Raw genomic sequence first — 10,870 nt, 5'->3', positions numbered from 1 at the left:
TTCCATATTACATTAATAAATGGATACAAAATCAGAACCTACAGATATACTGCTGGAAGAAATTGCCGTTCTTCCTTCTCATTTCTCCCTGCAATTTTCCTCAGGATAACCCAGTGAAGGTCACCAGAATAACAGAAATAATCACCAACCAAGGAAGCTCTTGATTGTTGTCAAATTCTCACCGTCAGCTCCTTAGAAAATGTATATAGAACAGTCTGCCGCCTCTCGGTTAGCTCAATTGGTAGAGCGCCGGACTGTTGTGCGGGAGGTCGTGAGTTCAACTCCGGCCGGACCAACTCTCAGGGTCTTTAAATAACTGAGAAGAAAGTGCTGCCTTTGTAATAATATGTGCAAATGGTTAGACTTTCTAGTCTTATCGAATAGGGACGATAAATGGAGGTCTCGTCTCACAAGCCCTTGTATGTGATAAAAAAAAACTTGTGGGACGTTAAAGAACCCACACACATAGTTCGAACATAGTTCCGCTTTGATCACTTACCCCAAATATCTCTGAAACTGCCATAATGGTCAAGCGAGCCGAGATCTCGGGTCAGAGGACTTAGTTTGGATATATCAACAAAGTTGAAATGGTAACTATCAGCCTTTATTCAGAGGACTTAGGTTGTGTCACACAAGAAAATGTACTAGATCCCCCATACATAGGCTCTGCAGTATTATAAGAATTCCCCCTCATTGGCAGTTAGTTTTCTATACTTCTATACTCTGTTAGCAACGACTAATCCTACCCCCTGTCCCCCTCCGAAATTTTCCGACTTTTCCCCTCCCCTCCCCAAGGCGATAAATAATGACCAGTCCCTAGCCACGCCACCATCTCGGTAAGCTAAGCCAGCCTTGATTAGCTGGCAGGAGATGGTCTGCTGCGCAGCCGTATGTGGGTCGCCTTAAGAGACCATGAGGAACGGAGAGAGATCGAGTTGTGGAACGGAAATAAATAAATTGAATCAGAGATGGGACTCTGATTTGGCAAATGAAAAAAATTTCTGGCTTACTATAATTCATGATGGGAGAGGAAGGGGTATATGTAAGCGAATCTTACGTGCTTTACCTGCATAACTTGAGCCTCTTAAAACTGCTCTAGCCGACATTTTGGATTATTGTACACTATGGACAACGAAACTCGCCATTTAAGGTAGTATTTAAGCTTTATTTCGATCAAAGAAAGGCCTTTCAAAGACACTGAGTTACATTCATTTCAACACTACAAAGAGGTTTACAAGAAACAACACCTCGGTGGTTTACTCTTCTAGTTTACGTTAGATCTACATTTTAGGTTATTTAAACTAGAATTATCAACAAGAACATGTGCTTTAAGCAACGTAAACCGACGAAAACATAAAAAGACAAAAATTCAGCCAACTATCCAAACATCGTCGGCTCATTGTGGTGGTATCGTTTACTTCCCTTGTGGTGGTATCCCCTGTTGTGGCCACACTTGCTTCCCTTGTGGTGGTATCCCCTGTTGTGGCCACACTTGCTTCTCTTGTGGTGGTATCCCCTGTTGTGGCCACACTTGCTTCCCTTGTGGTGGTATCCCCTGTGGTGGCACCACTTGCTTTCCCTGTGGTGGTATCCCCTGTGGTGGCACCACTTGCTTCTCCTGTGGTGGTATCCCCTGCTTCTCCTGTGGTGGTATCCCCTGCTTCTCCTGTGGTGGTATCCCCTGCTTCTCCTGTGGTGGTATCCCCTGCTTCTCCTGTGGTGGTATCCCCTGCTTCTCCTGTGGTGGTATCCCCTGCTTCTCCTGTGGTGGTATCCCCTGTGGCGGCACCACCTGCTTCTCCTGGCTCATAGCTAAGTCAAACACAATAAAAAAATGAATGTTATTAACATCAGTATCTATATTATCTATAGTCTTCTCTATACATTTCCTTTGCTGCTGATCAGGAGAATTTGTTTAACAATCTTAGCTTCTAAGGTTGGTGACCATTCCCTTTATTCTCGGAATGATTAAGTTGTATGATTACTGTGAGAAGAAATTACATGCTGGTCACTCTTAGGGTTAATGGTTAAAGTACTGTTTGTGATACTCAAGTGTTCTTAGTCATTATGTAACGCTACTTCCTAAAATAGATTACGTTGCATGGGGATTGTTTCATAATGAGACAAATGTTAGACACAAATTCGCTTTCAGGGGCTTCAAGAACCCCACAACTTGTGTAGAAGACCTTTTTTCATAGAGGTCTGTCGGCACACTTCACTAAACGCAGTGAATTTTGGCCTTTTAAGTAGCTTTTATTATTATCTATATTGTTGGGGGGGAAGGGGGGGGTTAATTCTTTTTGTTTAGTGAAGAACGTTCAGATTAAAAGTAAAGTTTTCTGACTTCTTTTCTAAATCCAGATGTATGTATTCATAATGATCAACCGCAGAAGGGACGGGGGAGGCGGAGGGGATATTTTCAGCTTGAATTGAGAAGTTAATGTAATTACCTAATACGAGAGATCTTAAGGAACGGCCATTATTTATTCCTAGGTAAAGGAGTGTCAGAGGATTTTTTTTGGGGGGGGAGAGCACATGAACTTTCGAGGCAACGGAGGGGAGGAGGGTAAATCAATCCTCGCCAACAGAGTATAAGGGAGGAGGGGGGGCTATAAAAAATTGCCTGCTAATCAAGAGAAATCATTAGAATATTAAGGAGTCTAGGGAAGATCAGGAAAAGTTTATTGTGACACGACCAAAATAAACGCCGCTGCAATATCAAAAATTATTGGCTAACTTTTTGATTGGCTTATGTCTGATTATAACATTACACCCAAATATGATCCCGTTTCAGCAGTAAAACAAACAGCCTTTGACCCCATCTCCTAGAAATAAACCTAGTTTATGCATATCGAAAAATTTCAATTCCCACTTTCTCCATGGGAGATAACTTGATAACATATAGACAGTTTAAACATCTTAATAGCGCAAATTTTTATGCGGATATCTTTGCCCAACCTTGGGATAGCATAAGGCAATTGTATGATCCTAATGATATGTGGAAGAGGTGGAAAGAGTTATTCCTGAATGCGTGGGAAAAGCATGCACCGATGATGACAAAACGGACACGAGATTCTAAATCCCCAGGGATAACCACTATTATGAAAAAGCGAATGAATTTCGGAGACCGCCTCAAAAGAAAGGCTATCAAGACAAAAGACCCATTTATTTGAAATCAATTTCGAATGGTTAAAAATCAAATGAACTGGGAAATTAATAGCGCGAAAAAAGCTTATCATGAAAATGTCTTCGACAATTGTTGTGGGGATCAAAGGAAAACATGGAAAACAATCAATGAACTGACCTCACGAAAGTCCAATAAGACTGTTATTAATGAGTTGGAAAATAATGAAATAAATTCTGGAATAGCAGAAATGCTAAACTCGTTTTTCACAGAAATTGGACCAAGCCTTAATAGAGACGTGATAGAAGTTGATTAATCCTTCGATAAATCTCTTACTGAAACTGATAAAAATTTTGTTTTTGAAAAAACAACACTAACACATGTTTTTGCACTATTATCAAGGCTCTGCAAGTCAAAGGCGACTGGATTAGATAATATTTCTGCGAAACTTCTAAGGGAATGTCCTGATGTACTAGCGGAATCTCTTAGTCATATCTTTAATCAATCCCTAATGACTGGCATCTTTCCCGATGAGTGGAAATCTGCCAGAGTCACCCCATTGTATAAAAGATCTGGGAAGTGCTCTGATCCGACGAACTATCGACCAATATCAGTAAATCAAGTTGTGGCAAACTGCAAAGGCTGTAAAATCGGGCAGCTCGCATCCTTATGTCTGCAAGCTATGATAGTAATTTAGATGATTTGTTCCGGGCGCTAGGGTGGCGAAGACTTTACCATCAAAGACTGGAACAGAAATCTATCCTAATGTATAAAACATTACATGGTATGACACTTGATTATCTGAGATCAAGATTTGTATATCGTGACTCAGTGTAAGTGCATATAGTTCAAGGAATACTGAAAACAAATTAGTTCTTCCTCAACCTTGAACTGACTATCTCAAGAAAAGTTTTTGTACAGCGGAGCTCAGTTGTAGAACAACTTACCTGTAGACCCAAGACAAGCGTCTTCGCTGATTGATTTCAAATCTAAATTAAATCGCCACAGTTTAAAGTAAGATCTCAATTTTAAGTACCGTAAATTTTAGACACGGCCTCCATGAAAAGCAGAAATTTTATTTACTTCTTTTATTTGAATTGTTATTATTAAATATTATTGTAGTTAGATAGGTTTACTAGTATGGATAATTAACTAAATCAACTGATGGAAAAACGGTATATAAATAAAGTTATCCTATCCTATCCTATCCTATCCTTGTTAAAACGGAAACTGGACGAAGAAAACAAAGCAGAGGTCGCCTACTAGCTTCGGGGCTGTCTGTATTTTAAGGAAGTGGTCTGTTTCAGTCATTTTCGTTTTCGACATACCTTTCCTTACAGAATTTTCAACAAAACTGAATTAATTTGCGATGTTTTTACGAGTTTCTTCTCCTTTAACAAACTAACAGGAGTTTGGATCAATCATCGAATGATGTGAGCTTGAATCTCAATATTGAAAATAAGCTCAATTTTGTTGAGTTGACCGCGCATGAAGAGATTTATACTCCCGACTTCTTCCGGCGTTGACAACGCCCTACAACGATGCCTATTCAGCTGTTTTACCTCACGATAGCGAAAAAGCTTAACTGTGCATTGTAAAAGAAAACGATTTATCACTTACTTTCCTTGGTCGGAGGAGCATTCTTACCTCTAGTCTCCATCGTCTTGACTTTTGAATCACCAAACTTGCTGGTATCCGCCATCCTGGGAAAAAATATATCTGGTGGAACTCATAATGAAGTGCCTAGAAGTCAAATTTCCATTCACCACTTCAAAAGACAAAAAGTGTAAACAAGTTTAAAAACGGAGAGTTTTTACCTTTTGAGTTGTCAGTTTCGATCACTTCTGTCAAAAAAAAAGCCGTCAGCAATAGCTCTTCTAATTAGGAGAGAACAGGCCTCTTCACACGAACACGCCTTATGAATACGTAATATTTATGTATCAAGCTATTAAACACCAGCCAATGAAAGAACGTTCTTTTTTTAGGAGTATTTGCCATCCCGCAAAGATTAATAGACTCAACTTGAAAAACAAATTTAACTGTTAAACGTCTGCGTGTATTGATACAATCGAATCACAACAGGAAGCTGCGGAAAAAAAAAAAAAGGCTTTACTAATATTTGAAAGTAACCCCACAACCGACCTTCAGTAATTGTTTTGAGCCATGCCCGCCCAGTGGCTGCTTGTTCCATTTATTAAGTAACACACAAGAAATACAAAGGGCACGGTGTTATTAAATAAAAGAAAGTTGCTGTCATATATCCATTACGTGATTTTAATCCTCACAATCATGTTAATAAAACAATATTCATGGTCAGATACAATGAAATATATGAAGTTCATATATTCTGAACTGCGGTATTAGATACATATGGTGCACGATCCTCGAAGTAGATAGCGCTATTCAAGCAATAGCGAAAATCAGACCTGAAAAAAAAAAAAAATGTGGTGCACGATCCTACTGCGAGGATAGATCCTACCGACGATATGGTGCACGATCCTACTGCGAGGATCGTGCACCATATGAATATTCATGTTCGCTGGCATGAATATGTTTTGTGCGCGACTCAGACCAGAGTTCCCTCTAATAACCCTGCTCGCACCCTCGCGTAATTTATTATGTCAACTCTGGGTTAACTCTGGTGCGAGCGAGCGGGCTAAACTAAATCATAGCCCACCAAAATCCTTTTCTTAGCCCACAAAATGCACCACAATGCCTGACAAAGCGATAATAATTAAATGTGACGATCGAAATACAAAAAGGTAGGTCAGCACGTATACCTCCGAGTCTGACAGCTGTGGGCAAGATGCAATCACGAGACGCCTGCTTGTAAACCCCACAGGGGGGTGTCCGACACACAAATAGCAACTTGATACGCCACTGAGACAATAGTGATTTAACACAAAAGCGGTGCGGTCTTTGATTTCAAAAACAGGCGTCAAGCTTTTCGACCAGACCATGAGAATTGATAGAAAGCAATCGTTGATCTCACGAACACAACTTACTAAACAATAATCTGTTGTTTAGTATTGATTAGTTCAACTTATCAATTAATGAAAACTCATTTGGCGAGCCGTCCTTAGTGAATCAATGTTTTGTTGATAATTAAGATAATCAATAGCGGATTGCACAGAGCCGGAAATGGAAAAAAGTATTTTCGTATTGCAATAGGCCAGAATATTTGATTACGTTGGGAATATTTTGTAAATCGCATTAAATACGAAACAAAAGGAAAAACAGATTTCAGTTTTGGTCAGAAATCGAAAATCACTCAACATAATGGCTTTGAAAAACAACGAAAAACACATTAACAACACGCTTACAAAATATCAGAAAAGTAGAAAAACAACAACCGAGAAATAATTATAATAATGATTGTAAATGGAATAAGAAAGATGGTAAACTTTGAGCCCGGTGAAGAAATATAAAAACATGTTTTTCGTATTGTCAACAGCATGGGACAAGAAAAAATTCCGATTCCCCGCGAGGAATCGAACTTGAGACCTTAGGATTCTGCGTTGCGGTGTTCAGCCACTTTTGAAAATCGCATCAAATGCGAAACAAAAGGAAAAACGGATTTCAGTTTTAGTCAGAAATCGAAAATCACTCGACACGATGGCCTTGAAAAACAACGAAAAACACATGAACAACACGCTCACAAACTAGCAGAAAAGAAGAAAACAACAACCAACAAATAATAATAGTAATAATGATTGTAAATGGAATAAGAAAGATAGTAAACTTTGAGCTCGGTGAAGAAATAGAGGAACATGTTTTTTCGTATTGTCAACAGCATGGGACAAAGAAAAATTCCGAGTTCCCATGAGAAATCGAACTTCAGACCTTCGGATTCCGCGTTCCGATGTTCTACCACTAAGGCACAGAGAACCTATGGGCAACATGGCCATTACGAATGGCCTTGACTGGAGCAAGCAAAGTGCATTGTCCTTCCTAGATGGTGGAACCCTTCATAAAAAGAATTTGAAGAGAAGCTCGACTTGGCCATAGGTATAGCTAAGGGTTTCGTGGCCAATACGCTCGAATCACGTACAAACGTACAAGACAAAACTATAGCTCCATTTTCATTAAAGGAGCGCAAAGAAATTTTAACCATAAGCAGTTCCGATTTATTTCAACTTGAACGTGAAACGAACTACTGGTACCTCCAACCACTCCCTCATTACTAAAAATCTTACTGACACTAGAGGTTACTTCTACTTCGCACTGATACAAAATATTTAAAAATTACAGCACTCATCTTTTGTCAACTCGCCTCGAGTTGTAATAAACAGTTTCTTAACACCTGGTTTAGCAACTAGCCTGCCGAGTTGATCTGCAATCATCTATCGTTCATGCAAAACTTAGAAATTGCATCATAAATAACACGTATTTCTGAAATTATGAACCTGCACCATCTGAAATATGGCTTATTTTTTCTAGCACCTACATAAAATATCTAGCAAAGAGGAATGCTTGCATCCATTACTTTAAGGCAGTGATCATTTTCTTAAATAACGTAGAAATGTATTGTAGTGAAATATTTTTCCTAGTTAAGTTTCGGTGTTCAAGTTATGAGAAATTGGCACGTCATTGTCTGAAATGCCAGTATTTGCAAATTGACATTCAGCGTATTCATAATAAAAACTCGATAAAAAAAAAGCAATAATTGCACTGCACAGAGAATCTGAAAACGAAAGTGGAAAGTACTTCGATCATTTATAACAAAAGTTCAACAAGGGCTAACAACTGTGGTAAGGGCTAAATAATTCCAACGAGAAAGCGAAGGAAATGAATATAAATTGGTCTAAGATAAACATATTTTCTCCAGTAATAAAATTACCATGGTAAACGCTACAAAGATTAAAACAATCACCAGCACAATTTTACGGTGATGGCATAATAAAACTACTAGTAGAAACAATTTGACGACAAACAATCACCTGTCAAACCCTTGTCTCAACATTTTAAACTGGATACTACATACAAAATACCTGGAGCAAACGCAAAGGGTTCCAAGTGCGTCTCAAAAACATTTGCGCTCAGGCTTCCTAATATTCTGTCCTTAATCTCACAGGCAAAACAAAGAAAAAATACTGTAGCCGCAAAAGAAATTTGATAGAATGATTGCTACCATTTATACGACCAAAACGTGTACATATCTATCATAAGACTTGATAAATAACGTCATTTCAACTGAAAATACGATTAATCTACTCTCGGTCACCAAGGTATGACGAACTCTCCTGCATTCCCGCCAAGAGTCTGTCAGCCAGCAGCGACAAAAACGCGTCCATTGGGTCCATGGCCCCCCGCTGAGCCCACTTCGGGATGGTCAACTGCGCATGCGAAAAACCAAGCTTCTGTAGAACCCAGTCTATGTTAACTGGATCCATGTTCTTTCCTGCCCACGATAAGAAGCGAACGCGAGGCTCTAGCTTCCAGTACTTGCTCCGAAACTGACGGATTCGTTTGGCTTCCGGTTTGGGAGCTTTCTCTCGGTCTTCTTTTTCAGCCATGCGCTCTCTACGCACGCGCGAGGGAGGCGACATCCCGCGGGGAATTGAAGCTGGTAGAAATAAAGAGTGAACATCAACTACATTCTCTAAAACAGGGTGGATCTGAGTATCAAGGTTAAGGTTGCAAATCTTGTGTGTGACCATTTACCTGGGGACCTCCGAGCAGAACTATTACATGGTACCGTTCAAAATGTTTTGCTAGGTGCAAATTACAATATCCATTGAGACGTCAAAGTCACTGGCAGCCAGGGGTAAACACCAACATCAAAGTTATCAAGCATGTGGCCCTTTTTATCTTGCTGTACCGATAAACATAGCAGAAATCCATCGATAACCAAAACGCGTTTAACCATCCAAATGGTTACTGGCTAAATATTTGTTCCGGTTACTGCTCGTTTTTTTCTGCAAATCTAACTCTTTTAATCTTACCATTTAATTTAAGTGAAGAATAAATATGCTTGTTTTCACGCACCTGAAGTCGTGGTCTCGTTTTCTTTAATATACGTCTGTACTACGTCATGTAAGAAGAACAAAAGACCTACATCAACTGTCACGCAAAGACCATCATCAAATGTTGACGTGAGGCTTGTCTCCACCACGTGCGGACTGGCTGGTGTCACGGCCATGAGCGTGACCACCGGTGCACTGGTAACAACAACACGACATCCATTGAATAAAAAAGGAGGATTTCAAAGAAATTATCATCTAAAGGACATTAATTGTTCCTCTCATTTCTCACCTTTTTTGTTTACGAACCCACTTGGATGCAATCGACGTCATCGGCATGTCGTGTTCAGATCGGAATTCCATCTCAAACTTCGGAATAACAAATATCGCCTCTGTCTCGTGTTCGTATCGGAAGCCGATACTTGCTCGTCGTTCTTTCGTGGCAACTTTACCAGGCCCTGTCATAGACTCTGAGCGTTCACGAGGCTTATCAAGACTGCTGGATGCGGTGTTATCTGACGGGCTTATGTCCCCTCCGGTAGCACATACATAGTTGAGCCAATCCTGGACAGTGCTTCCCATGGACGGGGGGTTCCTCCTACCACGAGCAACTTTTTGAACGATTCCCACGTGTGCTGCGAAAAAAAGGTAAATAACTCATAATTTCTCGCTAAAAAAACTTTTTACAGACGACAGGTTGAGATTGGCGGATAACATCAGCAAAACGATAAGCGACAGAAAACGTTCACGATGTGGTGCAAAAGTTTCAAGATTTCCTTGTAATATAGATTTCACTCTTGGAAATGAAAAAGCTAAGGCTAACTGAAGGTAGTTTTCACTATTTCATCTCCTTAAGACATTTAAATTCTTCTTCTGTCTCTCCCCCTGGCCCCCGTTGTTCGAAGGATGGATAACGCTATGCACTGGATAAATCTTTATCCGGTGGATAGCGCAGTACGATTTGTTATCACTTATCCGCTGCACGGATAGCGATTTATCCGTTGGATAGTGTTATCCGCCCTTTATACAACTGGAACTGCTGGTTGGTTCCCTCCCTTGCTCGTTTGTCCAGCTCCCTCGTTCTGTTTGTTCCTTCCTTTTTCTCGCTCGTTCTTTTAGTCCTTTTATTTGTTCGTTCTACTGTTGTTTCGTTCGTTCGACCCTTCGCTCGCTTAGTCGCTCGTTTTTAGTTCATTTGTTTGCTTGCCACCCGCTCATTCATTTTTCTCCGCTGCTCACTTGACCCCCTCCCTCTAATACTTTGGGATTTGTGACAAGTGTAATTTGACGCTTGTTCTCATTTTCTTTCGCGCTCGGGTCGCTTTATTACCATTACTTTACTCCACCCTTACCTGGCGAGGGTGAGAGTTTTCCACTGAGAGAGTCTTCCGCACCATGCCCCAGTTTGAGTGAAAGATCTTGCACGGCTTTCACGCGCCTAACTTGACAGCTTTTCTCCACTGTACACACCTTGCTCGTAAACGTCATGTAAGGTCTCTGAAGCGTAAAGAGTACCCAGGACTGGGAACGAAAGTTCACCCCGTGAAAACAAGCCAGAGAGACAGCTTTGCCGTGTAGAGTCAGGCTCCCTCCCAGCAACACACCTCTCTCTGGCAGGGGACTGCTGAGCATGCTCAGTTTAAGGCCTCTGACCGCGTTCAGCACTTTCCCCCAATGTTGATATTTCAGACCTGTCAACACGAAACGTGCATCAGTGTTACCTTCAAGAAATTATTCTTCAGTATAAATCACACGCACAAAGGTGAAGTAAACATCGACAAGA

At 40.4% G+C, this 10,870-nt stretch overlaps 2 protein-coding genes across 4 annotated transcripts in view; both read right to left on the bottom strand.

Moving 5' to 3' along the window:
- Nucleotides 1–1,144: 1,144 nt before the first annotated feature.
- Nucleotides 1,145–5,156, bottom strand: LOC111337644 (uncharacterized). Of its 2 annotated transcripts, XM_088732637.1 has the most exons (3): nt 4,942–5,156; nt 4,772–4,827; nt 1,145–1,812 (listed from the first exon to the last, which is right to left on the bottom strand). In XM_088732637.1, exons 2-3 carry the CDS (start codon nt 4,824–4,826, stop codon nt 1,415–1,417), a joined length of 453 nt encoding a protein of 150 aa, XP_088588763.1. In that variant the 5' UTR covers nt 4,827; nt 4,942–5,156; the 3' UTR covers nt 1,145–1,414. The 2 variants fall into 2 exon arrangements, with proteins under 2 accessions (XP_088588763.1, XP_088588764.1); XM_088732638.1 differs by lacking the exons at nt 4,772–4,827; nt 4,942–5,156 and adding an exon at nt 4,072–4,208.
- Nucleotides 5,157–7,228: 2,072 nt separating this feature from the next.
- Nucleotides 7,229–10,870, bottom strand: part of LOC111337651 (bridge-like lipid transfer protein family member 1) — a 65,646-nt gene continuing 62,004 nt past the window's right edge. For both annotated transcript variants that reach the window (XM_088732635.1, XM_088732636.1), the window contains exons 60-63: nt 10,440–10,778; nt 9,380–9,722; nt 9,113–9,285; nt 7,229–8,690 (exon numbers count right to left, since the gene is read on the bottom strand). In XM_088732635.1, the coding sequence (XP_088588761.1) occupies nt 8,335–8,690; nt 9,113–9,285; nt 9,380–9,722; nt 10,440–10,778 (1,211 nt within the window). In that variant the 3' untranslated portion in view covers nt 7,229–8,334. The remainder of the gene's footprint in view (nt 8,691–9,112; nt 9,286–9,379; nt 9,723–10,439; nt 10,779–10,870) is intronic.

The sequence above is a fragment of the Stylophora pistillata genome, chromosome 9, assembly GCF_964205215.1.
Source record: "Stylophora pistillata chromosome 9, jaStyPist1.2, whole genome shotgun sequence".
Lineage (NCBI taxonomy): Eukaryota > Metazoa > Cnidaria > Anthozoa > Scleractinia > Pocilloporidae > Stylophora > Stylophora pistillata.
The sequence above is the reverse complement of the archived record's forward strand: the minus strand, read 5'-3'. Positions and strand labels throughout refer to the sequence as shown.

Bases quoted from the DNA above. Each gene is read 5' to 3' on its own strand.
- LOC111337644 (XM_088732637.1), bottom strand. From the start codon at position 4,826: ATGGCGGATACCAGCAAGTTTGGTGATTCAAAAGTCAAGACGATGGAG. The intron at 1,813-4,771 runs GTAAGAATGCTC...TGTTTGACTTAG, and splicing joins CAAGACGATGGAGACTAGAG to CTATGAGCCAGGAGAAGCAG.